General features: G+C 42.2%; 1 protein-coding gene across 1 annotated transcript in view; it reads right to left on the reverse strand.

Annotated features, from left to right (window-relative positions):
- Positions 1 to 16,999, reverse strand: part of SORCS3 (sortilin related VPS10 domain containing receptor 3) — a 631,295-nt gene that overhangs the window by 106,596 nt on the left and 507,700 nt on the right. The window contains exon 9 of the mRNA XM_066355178.1: positions 8,700 to 8,879. Within this exon, the coding sequence (XP_066211275.1) occupies positions 8,700 to 8,879 (180 nt within the window). The remainder of the gene's footprint in view (positions 1 to 8,699; positions 8,880 to 16,999) is intronic.

The following is a 16,999-nucleotide window of genomic DNA, read 5'->3' on the forward strand; positions in this document are numbered from 1 at the left end:
GATGAGAAGCATCAATTCTTTGTTGAGGTTCCTTAGTTGTTCATTGATTGCTTTCTCATATGTGCCTTGACCGCAGGCCTTCAGCAGACCGAGTAACCCCTTGTTCAAGCCAGCGACCTTGGGTTCAAGATGTTGAACCTTGCTCAAACCAGATGAGCCCATGCTCAAGCTGGTGATCTCAGGGTCTCGAACCTGAATCTTCCACATCCCAGTCCAACACTCTATTCACTGCGCCACTGCCTGGTCAGGCTCTTTTATTTCTTTAATGGCATAATTTAGTTGATGAAAGAAGAAGTCTTTTAAAAATTAAAAAAAAAAAGTAAATTTTTTAGTAACCTGATTGGCCTTGAAAAGAATGCCAGCCCAAATACAAACAAACAAATAAATGGACAGAGAATGTCAGAAGGAGAACAGAATTCTCCACAGAGGACATCGCCAGGGGAATTGGACCAGTGGCCAAAAATGGAATTGATTAGATTCCCAACATGAACAGAGGGTGGGTAAGGAGAGAAGCCAAGAGCCAAGATGAGTGGGAGGGGAAGAGGTGTCACAATGCCCTTCCCCAGAGGGACCTTCACTGCCCTAGCTGCATCAAGTCAAGGCATTTCAGGAAGACTGACATCTTTATTATATGCGGCTTAAGTGTCTGTCGCCGATAGCTTACTGGTTGCTTGCGTAACTGTACTAGCCAATGGGGTGAAGTTGCCACGGCATTCAAATAGTCCCGCCTTCTGACATGCCACCTCACAAATTGAGGTTAAAGATTGGAGCAATTATTATGCTGTTAAGAAATTTTAACACCAGAAGGGGTCTTTGCAATAGTACAAGACTAGAGGTTCTCCAATTGAAAAATAATGTCATAATAGCTAAGTCTTTGACTGGCTCCTCTAAAGGTGAAATACATGTCATTCCAATAATTGATTTGGCTCCATCTCAAACAGGGTTGCCGTTTCAGTTGAGACATAGACAATTTTCTGTAAAACTTGCTTGTGCTATGACCATCAATAAGTCTCAGGGCCAAATGCTTAAGCGTGTTGGCATTTTTTTACCTGAGCCTGCATTTGGACATGGTCAACTTTATGTTGCCTGTTCAAGAGTTTGTGAAAGAACGGACGTAAAATTAAAAATAATTGATGGTCCTCTGCAAGGCGAGCTTAAAAATGATGGAAAGATCTACACAAGAAATGTTGTGTACAAAGAGATCTTTGACATGTGAATTAACATTTTATTATTTAAATCACCTTTATTTATTGAGCTAGCGGTGGCTCTTAAGAAATGTACCGCCAGTGGTTTCCTTCATTGCACTCTACTTTAAGCAATTAAGCAAGTAGAAGGGGGAAACCCCGTGGGGCAGTAAGCAAAGGGGCATCCTCGCCGCCTGCCCTGGGTAATTCAGTTTGAATTAGCAGACACCTTTGCACAAATCATTTTAATTACAATTTATAATATCTAGAACAGCGGTCATTTCATATGACTGCCGGGCTTTCTAGTCTTACATGTTCAGCTAAGAGCCATGAGGCCTTCAGATCAGCTCAGTCTTTAAGACCAACTGCGAAGGTGTTTTTCTTCAACCTAATCGCCAATTATTCCTCATTTGTGTTTCTTTAGAACCTTTTGCCTTTTGCTGGTTTTTTTGGACCACTAGATAACCACCAGATAATGATTCCTCAAGAACTCTCTCCCCCTAGACAACATGTATCCAGGGCCTTGCTCTCCATTTGCCGGAAGAAAACGGAGATTCCGATTAGTCTCCCAAGCAGGCGCCTGTGGGTCTCCTGCCGCCCCCTCCCCTGCCTCCAGCATGATGCATTGTAGCATGAATTCCTAGCCATTCAGTGCCTCCTGTGTCCTTCTGGGTGAGCATGTTTGACAAACAGGATAAGTCACTACCATGATTTCCCACTGAGAGCTCTACAACCCAGATGGGCATCTTCTGTGAGTCCCACCTATTCTGAGAGCAGAATCAGGACACTGGAGACTGCAAAGGTACAGGAAAGAGGCCTGCGGAGGGACAGGGAACCCACCTGTAGCCCCGAAGGCCTTTCTCCTGCAGAGGCACACGATGCCACAGCCATCTCCCTTGTGTCTGAAAGAACCAGAACACTTCCCCTCCCTGTTTGGATTGGTCAAAGCCCTTACATTATTACTGAATGCATTCCTGGCTCCATTTCTTATATAAATGGACGACAGGTTTGGAGGTCACTTTGTTTCTGTGTACCTTAGGCCAACAGACTTCAAATCTTTTGAATACAACCCAAGAATAAAATATATTTATGTCACAGCTTAGTAGACTCATACCCATATATGTGTACACATGTAGGTATGTATATATCAGGAAACACAACTCACCAGCGCTATACACAATGTAAAGGAATTAGATAATGAAAACACACATTTTTAATTCTTCTCCATCCAAGGAGGTCCTTGGCATCTGCCTTAAACCTTCTTCCTCCCACTGTTGTTTTAAATTAGAACCCTGGCTGCTGCTGTTGGCCTCAGTATTTCAAGGAGAAGGGTACCAGCTGGTGATGGCCCCACGGAAGGGGGAGCACAAGGTGTCAGAGCTGACAGCACTCTTTCCCTCTGGGAATCAATTTGAATTACAAAGGGAAACTGCCAGTGGCCCCTTGGCAGAGCCCTGAGTCCAGGTGGCCTGGCTATCTACCGCTCACCTCCCTTGGCCCTCAGGACAAGAACACCAGGGCTCTGCTGAGAAAAACAATTACCATGGTCTGCTTTGGACTGTCCCCAGAGTCAGACCTATGGTGAGAATCTGATGAAGGTTGGTTTGGAAAACATGTCCCTGTGGAGGCTATCAGCAGCTGTCCACCTGGCCAAAAGAAAGGGTCACCTAAGATCAAGATAAAACAGAGGGTGGAAGGTAAATACTAGGGACAAAGAAAACAAGGAAACATCAGCGAGATGGGCAGAGAGACCAGAGCACTAAGGATGCTTTGGAGAGTTGACTGCTATCCATCCAACACAATTAGTCATGAAGAATTTCAAAATAAACCCCACAGTGGAGTAGTGCTATGCCTCTATTGGAATGGCTAAACTCATACACACACATGTACAACTGACCATATCAAGTGTTGGTAAAGACGTGAAGTAACTAGAACACTCACAATTTTTGGCAGCAATGCAAAATGATACTATCACTTTATAAAGAGTTGGGTGGCTCTTCACGAACATGTACTCACATTCAACCTATCAATCCTACTCTTAGGTATTTACCCGTAAGAAATAAATACTGTGTTCATGTTACTATTTATAGAAATCTCATTCATAATCATGAAGAACTAGAAACAACTTAAATGCCCTTAAACTAGTGAATGAATAAACAAACTATGATGCATCCAAGCAACAGAATACTACTCAGCGATAAAAGGAACTATTGGTACTCAAGAAGATGATTGAATCTCAAATGTATCATTCTAAGTGAGAAAAGCCAGGCTCTCAAGAATACCTACTATCTAATCCTACTCATATCACACTACAGAAAAGGAAAACTGGAGAGAGAAAGAGAGAAATGAGACCATTATTTGCCGATGACTTTGGGTGGGAGGAGAGTTGAGTTCAGAAAGGCCAAAAGAGAGAATATTTTGGATTATAGAGCTGTTCTATATTTTGATTATGGTGGTAGTTACACAACTGTGTTCCCCTGTCATAACTCACAGAACTGTATACCACAAAAGGATAAATTTTACTGTATATAAATTATACCTCAATAAATAAAAAGGAATGTGAAATAAATATACAGGTATAATGGAAAGAGCCTGGGCTTTCTAGTCAAATCAACATGGGTTTGTTTGAATGTAGTGTCACCATTTACTAGCTGTGTCACCTGATCCATGTAATTCAATTCTCTACATCTCTGTTTTCTCATAGGCACAATGGGAAATGGTGCCTACATTAAAGGGATATTGTGATAGATAAACAAGACTAAAGTATATAAGCTTTTAAGGGTTATGCAGTCCAATACCATAGGCACTAGCTACCTCTGGCTGTTGACTACTTGAAATATGGCCAAGGAGACCAAGAAACTGATTTATAATTTTATTTAAATTTTAACCAATTTAAACACTGATGCCCGATTTTGTTATTGGTAAACTTTAAATGTATTTGGAATAACTTTGGGTATGTGAATCCACTTTTTTCCACTGTAAATTTTATGATATGTAAATACTGATCAAGGATTTCTGGTAAAAACTTAGCATATAAATTGAGATGTGTGGGAAGTGTAAAATACACCCAGGATTTTGTATGGTATAAAGTATCTCAGCAGTTTCTCAAATCAAACATATACTGAAATGACAATATTTGGGATATTTTGGTTAAATAAAATCTATCATTATAATTAATTTTACCTGTTTCATTTTTTTTTCATGTGGGTAGCAGAAAATTAAAAAGTGCATATGTATCTCGTATTATATATTTATTCAACAATGCCTGTCTAAGCCACTGCTTGGTATGCTGTTATTGTTATAATAAGGAGTTACAAGTTGGATGCTTAATATTCAGGAAAGTATTGAAGAAAATCCATCACACGGGCAGCTCAGAGCATATTTTTATACTATATATAAGGGTGTTAAAGAGAATATTTGTTTCTTGATTTATCATCAGTGGAAAGCAACTAAGAAGGAATAGGGTTTATAGTTAGGGATGTGAAGAACCCATAACAGAGCTCTATGTAAAAAGAGTGTCATAAGAATAATGGTGAGCACCATGAGTATATGACTATACTCATAGTCAACACCAGCCTTGTTTTGATAAAATGGGCTCTGAAACCTTAAATAAGAGATTGATTATTATTTGGCCTTCAGTAATTATTTTCTCCTCTGATTATGTCATCACATCTGAGACAATATTGTACTTTGAGGCATGGATTAAAGACAGCACAAGCAAGAGACTGTACAGCAGTGGACTACTCCAAGAGACTAGGAAACGACAATGTATTTGCCTTATTAGGTCTTATTGAGTTTAATGGGGTTGATCCCCACTGGTTTCCAAGGTCTCTCAGTGCCAAGACCTGTCATGTGAATTCTCAAATTAGTTCTTGCTTTCTTCGTCCTCTTTCCATTGTCAGAAAGAGGCTTGAGAGGTCATGTGGAATATGGAGTAATGTAAGAGTAAGTTTAAGTGGCCATGGTCATGATACCCAAGCTAACTCACATCTGTGATACCTAAAGGCATCTCTGACATTTCAGACAAGAAATACACATTTATTATCCTGTTATATTATCATATAAAGTTATGCATTAACTTGAAATAGGGAACTCTATCATGCATGAAAATACCATTCACTAGGTATATAGGTGTAGGGAAAAAACAGAAAAATATTAGCCCATAGAATAAATGTCCAGGTCTTCAGTCAAGTTCTTTACTGGTATCTTTGCACCCTTTAACCCAAATATTCCCCAAAGCTACTCAACATTCTATTAAAATAGACTCTACTCATCAGACTCCACTTCCCTTCTCATAGTGGGACTCTACCAGGTATGTCTTTCTCTCAAGCTCCAACATTCATTCTTCAAGCCGACTCATCTACAAGTTCCCCTGAATTCCTCAAGTTAGAATTTAACCTTCCTTTTTAGTGATCCCACAACATGGGAAATCATAATATTAAGAACAGTTAGACTATGATCACTGACTACCCTCACAGAGTTACATATCTTTCCAGTAGACTGTCAGTTTCATGTCCCAGCCTCATCTCATCAAACAGAACACACTCCATGAAAGTGTATTAATTTAGCTGAATTGCATGTGAAAAGCTTACTAGTTTTCCCAGATGCATTACTCAAGGGCATTCAGAGTCCAGCAAAATAATAGTCTGTTAATTGGCCATATGGTACTCAATCTCAGTTTCTATGAAAATCTCCAGGGAAGAAGGTTAAAAAGTCTAATGACCTCTAGAGACCAATTAAATTGAGTTTTGTCTCCAAATCACACAAAGTATCTCTAGGTACAAAATAACAACACCTTCTAAAAACATTCAATATGTTGTTCCTGGTCCAGATAGTGTCAGGATTGAATTTATTTCCTTGTATTAAATGCTTTCCAGAATCTGAACTCCAGCTATTTATCCCATAATTATTCTTCTACCTGACAAGCATCTATTCCATTCAGTGAGACTGGCTAGTTCACAACCTTACAAATCTACACCACCCATCCAATTCTTGGCTCATGCCCCTCTTGACATATGGAATACCTTCCACATCTTCACTTCTTCCTCCCCAGGAAAAAAGATCTGATAATGATTGGTAATGTTGAAAAAAGAACTAGGCATGTGCATCTCATCTCCACACCTACTACTTTGGGGATCTGCCTGCAAAAGATCACATCTTCCATACCTCAATGTGATGGTATGGAAACAGGTTTCCACAAGAGATCTTTTGTCTACTATTTCTTCCTGTTACTGGATGGATGGATAAAAGTCTAGAGTGCAGTATTAGCAAGCGCACTTCCTCCTATATAACTTTTTAAAACAGCAATACATCTGATGTGTGATCTCTATTTTTCTCAACCTTTGTTCATTTTGAGTTATGTTCCACTTTAGATCAGAGTATCTCACTGTTCTAAATGACCAAGGAGTTACAGGCTCCCTTAGGAAAGAACAGCATCATGGCAAACATACTCACCATCATCAATAGGGTCAGAGTCCCAGGGATTTTTCAACTGAAAGGCCATCTGCAATAATGTCTACCCTCCTCTTGGGTCTGGCCACAGGAGCATGGATAACTCTCTTATCTTTATAAACTCACTTGAGCAAACAGGAACTTGGTTGGAATGGCCTCAGTCCTGAGAACATTCATTCAAACCTTCTCACAGGCTATGACTTGTTACCCAATAACAAAGATACATTTCTTCTTCCTGGTATGACTAGAGGCATGGAAATAGAAGTTTCCCAAAGCCATTCATACATCCTAGTCATCGTTAGCAGTTTTCATCACTCTAGGAAGATGTCTGGAGCATTATCCAAATAAACCTTATTGTTAAAGAAATTATTTTAGCACTTGTCAAACTACCTCTTTAGGAAATCAGGATGTTTCTAAAGATTTTGTTTTACAACCAATGACATTCACTTCTCTCCTTTTTTAAATATACTTCCACTCACCCCCTACCTTTGTGTAATCCTCCTTAAATCCTATTAAAAGAACTAGAATCTTGTATGTTTCCATCACTATCAATTACTGAGCAGCCAACTTCTATACCAGTATAGAGATGCTGGATCTTTGACAGGTGCTGCTCAGAAGAGACTACTATAAATCAGAACCCCTTGCACTGACCCTGCTGAGAGTCAATGCCACTCCTCAAAGAGAAAAACTCACCAGGGAGCAGCTCATCCAAACCATCCAAGACTACCTCCCACAATACACACCTTGTCCTTGCATGAATCAATGACCTCCACCAGCATAGCCTATGCAGGTTTGACCACCAGTCACTAGTGCATGTTGAATAATGAGACATGCTTTCTTTGCTCAAATCAATCCATCATATCAAGGTAGTCAATCAAGTACCTTCACCGAGGCCAGGACTGTCAAAGGACACACTTCTCACTAGAGGTATAAAAGAGCACTACATCATTAGGGTCACTGAAACAATTAGTTTTTAAATGTAGTTCTTATCTGGAGTCATTTGATTTCCTAGATAAATTATTCTTTAACTACTGATCACATTTTTAAAAAGGACTATAAGTGTAAACTCATTAAAAGTAATCATATTAAAAAAAAAACTCAATGTAAGTAAGACCAATTCTTCATGTGCAGATGGTGGCATTTGGTGGCATTTTAGGGAAACCCTCAAATCCATCATTGATGTTTGCTTTTATTTTCCCATAAAGTTTGTTCATAAAACTTTTACAAGCAATACAGCTGATGTTTGAGCTCCACAAAGTTAAATTATTCTGATTTTACAAACAAATGATTTTATTACTTCCTCAACCCAGTCCATAAAAAAAAGCACAGAGTTTAAAAATGTACATAAGAGATCACATAGGCCAAGTACCTTCATTTCTGACTTGTAATTATGCCCATACCTACAAGAACATTGACTTTAGATATCATTTATTGAAGGCTTACTGAGCCCACCACCACACTAGATGCTTCACAAACATTATCTCTCATTCTCAAAACAACCTCATTAGATAAACAGGTGAGGGAATTGAGGTTCAGAGAAATTAAGACCCTTACCCAAGTCATACAATTGCTAAGCGGCAGAGCTGAAATTTGACTCAGGATTATCTGACCCCCACACTTGTTGTTCATACAATTAAAAGTCATGGGCCCTGGCCAGTTGGCTCAGTGGTAGAGCGTCGGCCTGGCGTGCAGAGGTCCCTGGTTCGATTCCCGGCCAGGGCACACAGAGGAGGCGCCCATCTGCTTCTCCACCCCTCCCCCTCTCCTTCCTCTCTGTCTCTCTCTTCCCCTCCCACAGCCGAGGCTCCATTGGAGCAAAGATAGCCCGGGCGTTGGGGATGGCTCCTTGGCCTCTACCCCAGGCGCTAGAGTGGCTCTGGTCGCAACAGAGCGACACCCCGGAGGGGCAGAGCATCGCCCCCTGGTGGGCGTGCCGGGTGGATCCCAGTCGGGCGCATGCGGGAGTCTGTCTGACTGTCTCTCCCTGTTTCTAGCTTCAGAAAAAAAAAAAAAGTCATGAAAAAGAGGGGCAGATCCAAATGCAGAATAATCTTGGCTACATACCTCATATAATTCAATAATGATGTTCCCCATTAGACCTCGGCTGCTCTTAATGTTCTCCATGGCCAGGGTGAAGTAGATCCCACGAGTGTCTGAGATGTAGAGGTTGTAGGTGTCATTCTGGTTCCATTCTTGGACGGCTGCAAACACTTGGTTTTCATCTGTGCTGATGATGTGCATGTCCTGTAAGAAAATGGAAGGCTTGTAAGGCAGCAGATCTTCTTATTTCCCTGGGACCCAGAATAATTACCATGACTTATGAAATGGTAGAGAGAAAGCTTGATTTATAGCAATGTTAAACAATGCTGTGTCGGAACAAGGCTATAAATTGTGGGCTTCATGATTTCTGTTCCTTGTTAAGTGACAGCAAGATGGGTACAAGGGGCTTTGGTGGGTATCATTTTCCATGGCTTCGAGTGATTCATCCACCTTCATTTTTCATTTTTATATCTGAAAGGTAGTGTTAGTGCTAACAGAGACAGACAGTCTTACAAGAGAAAACTCACACATGCCAAGAAGGACCTATACCTTCTTTAGATCTTCATTTATGGTTTTTCAAACTTTTCAGTATAATGGTTTTCACATTATTCTTTAGAATCTTCAGAGTCATGAGGATTGCAAGAAGGGTGGTCAGGGAGGGCATGGACAATGGGTGAGGCTCTAGTCTTTCAACTCTGTTTTAATCAAGCAGAACCACTCAAATCTGCCTTATACTAGAGTTCTGTAAAATATTTTAGGAGTTAAAAAGTAAGAAGGGTTCTGCTGTTAATAAAAAAAAAATTGAAAATCACTGATACAAAGGAAATGATACTTGACCTGGAATCTACAGTTCTGGGTGATAATATAAGCTCTGCTATAGGATTTTTGAATGTGTCGGTCACCCTGAGATTCAATTTTCTTATCGAAATAGTGAAGAAGCTGTCCGGGATACCAATAAAAATAGTTAATATTTGGGCAATGTTCTTAGTTATCTTAATATATCATTTCAATTAAAATCTAAATAATTCTATATATAATGGAGGTAGTATAATTATTCCCATTTTATTAAACTAAACCAAGGAAATACAGGTTTACAAACTTTCTTCAGATTACACAGCTGGGAAGTGGTAGGACCATGTTTTGGTCCTCAGTGGTATGACTCTAACCTAATTGTTAGCTTCTAACCATTTGGATATATAGCCTCTAGATTAGAAGTTGCAAACCAATGAACCTATAAAATAGGTTCAAATGACACGTGTTTGGTTTGGCCACAGTCTTTTTGCAATGCTTGAAAATGTAGTCTTTTAGGAAGAGTCATTGAAGTTTCAGTCCCATATATCCAAATTTTCTTAGGATCCGCCACTTCCTGGTGCCTGAAGTCACTTTAGTTTGCATTCTATTGAATCTACTACTTCAGAATTCAAAACAGTTTACAAAAGCCAGTTCACATACATGCCTAGGCACTGGACAAATATCATAAACTCAAGTCCTTACGTAAGGAGCTTACACTGTCAGAAGGCAATGTTGACAAGGATAAGTGTTTGAGAAAGATGCAAGCAGTTAAAAAACATAACTAGACAGATGTATATGCCAAAGAGTCATAACATCTCGAGAAGCAGGAGAGGCCCCGTCATCACTGTGGGGGAAACACTGGTGACAGCGGCATGGCCATTGGAGTTGACAGTCAGTAGATCATCAGGCTGAATCTAGCCCTTACCTTATTTGGTCAACCTTTCCCAGAAATGGTTTCAACAATAAAAGGAGTCAGCAATGTCTATAATATCAGAACCATGGAGAGCTTCACCAAGATAATTTCCAAAAGAGCAAAGTCATTTGATTTGGACAACTGGGAGTTGGGGAAAGTGAAAAAGAAAGTTCTAAATCTGTGCACTGAAGCTTCTCTGTCGTGACCCTGTCTCTGGCCTTGAGCACCCTCGGTCACCTTGACTAAGATCGCACTTGCTCATTTGTGCTTACATACCTTACAGGTTCCTGCTGAGCTGCTTGAAAAGGAAAATAAGGCTTACTCTTAAAAACTATGTGACGAAATTGTGTTGTGTTGGTGTGAAATGAAAGGCCAGGAACTCAGCAGGAGGGGAAGTAGCAGCTGCTGGAAATACAAATTAAATTCACTTACCCTGGTTAAAAATGCAGTAGCAATGCCTGGCTTTTCCCAGATGTTTTGGTCATAAAAATGAATGCGCTAGGTTATTTTCAACTAAACTAAATGTAAAAGAAGTGGGGGGGGGGATATAACTTAAAACACCGGGACATGGTCAGGAATAGACACAGCCAAATTTGCTGTGAGCACGCCTTACTCTAGCCCTGAGTTGGGACTGTGTTACCTGGTGAACAGTACCTGCAGGCTCTGGGGTAAAGACTGTTTTTTAGTATCAAGGATTCTGGGGTATCTGTTTGAGAAATCATTAATTGATCAAAATCACTTAGCTAATAAATGGCATGACTGATTTAAATATAAGACGAGCCTAATCAAGAAGCTAAATACCACATCAGTGACGATATGACTTCAATGTGCATCAAAACAACCTGGAGATCTTGATAGCATGCAGACTCACGAGTCTCGCTGCCTGCGGTTCCGACTCAGGATGCTCGGTGAAGAGCCTCAGATTCTGCCACCTAAATAAGCCCTCCAGATGATGCTGGGGCATGCACCTGGGAATCACTCTCTAAAAAGCTCTGAACAACATGTACTCCTTCCTAAGAAATCTTATGGCTGTATAAGGATCAACTAATAATAACCTCAATAGTAAGTCTTCAATAACAAAGAAAAGCCCATTATTTAAATTTGGTTCAATGTAAATCTTAATAATAACAAAGCCTATTTCTTGAATCTTGCTATCCTAATCTAACTCCAAAGCAGGTGCCACCCTCATGAAACAATTATGTATTCATAAAACAATTATAAATAACAGTCCCCCTACACCCTTCCAGTAGAGTAATTGGGGAGAATCAGAGTTGCTTTTTGGACATCTAAAGCTGTAACTTTTAGGAGACAGTGGTGAAAATACTTCCCTGTTACTGAAATATTTTTTTGTAATCTGGGTTTAACATAATTTCATTAAAGAAAGATCTATGTTATTAAGCATATGCCACGTGCCAAACACCATAATATAAATACAAAAGGTTCTGTATGGCTTTCCTGAATTTCCCCACAAGGAAGCATTGCACAATCCCATTCACTGTGGAAAGAGTGTATAGCATGAATTTAAGCGGGGCAGGAAGGAAGGGTTAGGAGGTCATTCACTGCAATGCATGGGCCCTGAACTAAGGAGCAGGTTTTCTATAAGAATCCTAAGAAGGCCCTGGCCGGTTGGCTCAGCGGTAGAGCGTCGGCCTGGTGTGCGGGGGACCCGGGTTCGATTCCCGGCCAGGGCACATAGGAGAGGCGCCCATTTGCTTCTCCACCCCCCCCTCCTTCCTCTCTGTCTCTCTCTTCCCCTCCCGCAGCCAAGGCTCCATTGGAGCAAAGATGGCCCGGGCGCTGGGGATGGCTCCTTGGCCTCTGCCCCAGGCGCTGGAGTGGCTCTGGTCTCGGCAGAGCGACGCCCCGGAGGGGCAGAGCATCGCCCCCTGGTGGGCAGAGCATCGCCCCTGGTGGGCGTGCCGGGTGGATCCCGGTCGGGCGCATGCAGGAGTCTGTCTGACTGTCTCTCCCCGTTTCCAGCTTCAGAAAAAATACAAAAAAAAAAAAAAAAAAGAATCCTAAGAAATGAATCAGTGACATGTTAAGGAAGTAGAATCTACAGGGTCTAAGGACATAGCTTTAATATCTCAGATATCTGACTTACAAAACCCTCTGGTTTTCAATGTAGTCATTAAAAATATAATGAAATATTCATTTAAGTAATGATTTGTTTGATAGCTCTCTCATTAGAGTGTAAACTCCCTATGGCAGAAACTATGCCTCTCTTAAATATCACTTTATTTCTAGTACTGATCAGAGTATCCAGCACAGGGACATCTAACAAAAACTTACTGAGTGAATATATTGAGTAAGTAAACACAAGAGAAGGAGGGCGTATGCGGGAGGTGAGGTGGAGATTCTGAGATCAGTTCTGGAGTGGTTACATGGAAACATGAAGGCATGTACTTTGAATAGGCAGTTGGAAATACAGTCCAGAGTTCAGCAGAGAGATATGGGCTGGGCTGGTGAACATAAGAGTCACCAATATGAAAAGAAAAAGAATAAGGTCATGCAGGAGCCGTGTAGAATGCAAAAAGAATACAGAAACATCAACAATTAAAGGATGGTAAAGGGCCCTGGCCAGTTGGCTCAGCGGTAGAGCGTCGGCCTGGCGTGAGGGGGACCCGGGTTCAATTCCCGGCCAGGGCACATAGGAGAAACACCCATCTGCTTCTCCACCCACCCCCTCCTTCCTCTCTGTCTCTCTCTTCCCCTCCCGCAGCCAAGGCTCCATTGGAGCAAAGATGGCCTGGGCGCTGGGGATGGCTCCTTGGCCTCTGCCCCAGGCGCTGGAGTGGCTCTGGTCGTGGCAGAGCGACCCCCCCCCCCCCGGAGGGGCAGAGCATCGCCCCCTGGTGGGCAGAGCGTCACCCCTGGTGGGCGTGCCGGGTGAATCCTGGTCGGGCGCATGCGGGAGTCTGTCTGACTGTCTCTCCCCGTTTCCAGCTTCAGAAAAATACAAAAAAAAAAAAAAGTATGGTAAAGGGAAGGGGATCTAGGAAAGGAAATCAGAAGTAAATACTACCAAAAGAAAGAGTGTCACGGATAGATTTATTTTCCCACAACAGTGTCTAATGGTCTAAGATAAAGAACTAGTGATGTCTACTGGATTTGATATGTAGGCAGTCACTGGTAGCAATGGCTAGAAGATCTTTAGTGGAATAGTGGGATGGCTATGGGAGAGCAGAGGGCAACTAGTGGTGGGTTGAAGAGTGAATAACAAGTGACAAAAGGAGTTGTTACTACAGACTAACTCTTTAAGAAGTTTGGCTGTGACACAGCATAGAAGGATAAATCAGCATTTGGGGAAATGTAAAAATTAAGAAAACTTTCCCTGAGGAAATTAAGGAAAAGGTTAATATCATTGCCGTTATCATTATGATAAATTTTCTAAACCATCTTCTCCTCTCTTCTCTCTTACTATTCAAAATAGAATCAACTGTATTCTACTGTCAAATGAAAACAAACCCAGACTTAGGTAAAAAGAGACTTTCTTTGAAAACACTATGACCATACTATCTGAAAGCACCCCAGAGTGAATGCAGAAAAGAATTACTTTTATAAAGAGAAGTACAAGAAGGCTACAAAGAATTGGGTGTGAGGAGTGGGGTGAGCAGGTGGCATGACCTAGGAACTAGATGGGAAATTTTTCTCCTTAGAGTCGATGATCCTCAGAGGGCTGTTAAAAGGAGTTATTCTGAGTCCCAATGCTTGTGTAAGCTCCCAGTGCTCATATATGCTCAAGAGTGGGTCAAAGTTTAGGGGCTCGAGAAAAGAAAAGCTGAACTTAAATTAGTAAAAGTCAAATTAGCAAGTGGAGAGACAAACAGTTGGGCTAATCCTTTGAAAGACAAAGAATGGGAATATGGTGTGGTCAAAAGTAAACACAGGACCTGGCTGGTTGGCTCAGTGGATCAAGTGTCTGCCCAGTGTGTGGATGTCCTAGGTTCAATTCCTGGTTAGGGCACACATTAGAAGTAACTGTCTGTTTCTCTTCCCTTCCCTCTCCCCCTTTTCTCCCTCTTTCCCTCTTTATAGCCAGGAGCTCTCATAGCCAGGTTCGAGCCTCAGCTCCAGGCACTGAGAATAGTTCAGGTGATTCCAGCATCTGCCCAAGATGGGGATTATCAGGTGAATCCCAGTCAGGGTGCATGCAGGAGTCTGTCTCTCTATCTTCCCTCCTTTCAATTAAATATAAAAAAGTAAACATGGGGACTTCAGTGTGTTATCAAAGCACTAGGGAAGGGGAGTTCTTTGTAGTAACACAAAAGGATGGGGGGAATTTTAAACATTGCTGTTTTCTGAAAGTGCAGGACTCAGGTCTAGTTCAACATCATCACTAACAATCTGAGTCCCACATACAAAGAAACGTAAGATCAAATTTTTCTCTTGTAGAAATGACTGCTAAGTTAAAGATAAATCCAGAATCTAAGAGACAAAGGAGAGTAGGAGGGGTGAAGTGAGAGCCTCAGGCAACAGTGAGTCCAAGGGCAGTCTGGGTCATGACCCCACCAGGAGCACGGATCTCCACAGGTTAAGAGCGTCTCCGGATTTCCCCTTGGATCACAATGGTTGCTTAGACCCATCAAGTACTTTCCACTTGACCAACAATGAGCCAATTGTTGACATCTCTCAACTTTGTCAAAAAGTACGGCCATGCCCATTTCCACAAATAGGAAGACATGGGCTCATGGATACATACAAGAGCTCAGTGTTTCTGCCCATAAGCTCCATCACCTTTTCCTGAAGCCACCATGGCTTCCCTTCCCCTTCTTCCCAATCCTCTGTTGTGCTGCTCATCCCTGTTGAGCTGAGATGCCAACCCAATGCCCAAGGAACTGAGTTTGAAGGACTTGGCACGAAGTTGCTGCTGCTAATGATACTGCTTATTATTAATGGCATTCAGTTTGTTCTCTGCAAACACTCCAAAGCCACAAGTGCTCCAGGCAGACTAATTCTGAACAGACAGGCTGGAACAAAGGTGTGAGGGCAGTGATGACCAGGAGCCTCTGTGGTTTGGTGTTTTGGTTTCTAAGCAAGATGCCCAGCAGCAGCCGCAGAACTACATGAACAGCAGCAACTTGCTTAACAGCCATGTCCATTTTTATTTATTTATTTTTTTTTTAATTTTTTTTTTTTTTTTGTATTTTTCTGAAGCTGGAAATGGGGAGAGACAGTCAGACAGACTCCCGCATGCGCCCGACCGGGATCCACCCGGCACGCCCACCAGGGGCGACGCTCTGCCCACCAGGGGGCGACGCTCTGCCCCTCCGGGGCATCGCTCTGCCGCGACCAGAGCCACTCTAGCACCTGGGGCAGAGGCCAAGGAGCCATCCCCAGTGCCCAGGCCATCTTTGCTCCAATGGAGCCTCGGCTGCGGGAGGGGAAGAGAGAGACAGAGAGGAAGGAGGGGGTGGGGGTTGGAGAAGCAAATGGGCGCTTCTCCTGTGTGCCCTGGCCGGGAATCGAACCTGGGTCCCCCACACGCCAGGCCGATGCTCTACCGCTGAGCCAACCGGCCAGGGCCCAGCCATGTCCATTTTTAAACAATGGGAAGAACCAATCTTCATGCACCCCGTCTGCCCTCACCTCCTACGGAAATCTGGGCCAATGTCAGCTAATAACAGGGATCAATAGCCATCCAGTTATTTTCACAGCAGCCCTCATATCAATGAGGAGCTTCTCAGGATAAGGTTCTATAAAAGGAGCCGCACAAATGATACTTCACCACAACAGATGGCCTTGGGTTTGCTAATCGTTAATGGAATGTTCTAGGGTTGTGATCAATTTCAGGCTTCATCTGTCCCCACCTGCAGCCATGCTGCCCAGGGAAGAGAGCTGTTGATTTTCCTGAGCAGGTTAAAAACACATAAAATATGCATACCTACACAGACGGAATAGGCCCTACATGTAAGAGATGGTTTGGAAAATTCCAGAAACTCTTTGCCTATGGCCTAGACCAATCTATGGAAATCACCAGTTTCCTCCGGGGGGTGGGGGTCAGTCTCCCTTAGAAAGAGTGTGATTATGAACACCCCTCTGCTTGCCTTCTCCAGGCAGGGACACTTCTTTCCTACCTGGGTTTAGGATGCCTGATGGGTACATCTTGCAACCATAATACTAGATGGAGATCCCGTAAAAGCCAATCACAGGGAGGGTAGAGAAAATGAGAATTGATTCCCATGGGCCCTCAGGCTATTTAAGAGGGCCCTTGCCCACCTTATCAGCCTCATCTCCTGCCTCTCCTCAATCCAGTCACCAAACATGGTTTTTAGTTTATGCATTGAACCATACTCTCTACAAAAATACAATAGAACCTGTTGCATGCATTTTCTATTGGCTTCCCCAACTCTCATTTGTACAGCCAACTCTCTTATTTTTTATCACCTTCTTTAGGAAACCTACCCTCACTACACATCATATCTGTTTAGCTCCACTGCTTATGCCATGATGATCTTTGAGCTTCTTCTACCTTTATAACTCCCTCTACACCAGGGGTTGGGAACCTATGGCTTGCAAGCCAGCTGTGGCTCTTTTAATGGCTGCATCTGGCTCACAGACAAGTCTTTAATAATAATAAAAAAAAACATTAAAAATATAAAACATTCTCATGTATTAC

The sequence above is a fragment of the Saccopteryx leptura genome, chromosome 13, assembly GCF_036850995.1.
Source record: "Saccopteryx leptura isolate mSacLep1 chromosome 13, mSacLep1_pri_phased_curated, whole genome shotgun sequence".
Classification (NCBI taxonomy): Eukaryota; Metazoa; Chordata; class Mammalia; order Chiroptera; family Emballonuridae; genus Saccopteryx; species Saccopteryx leptura.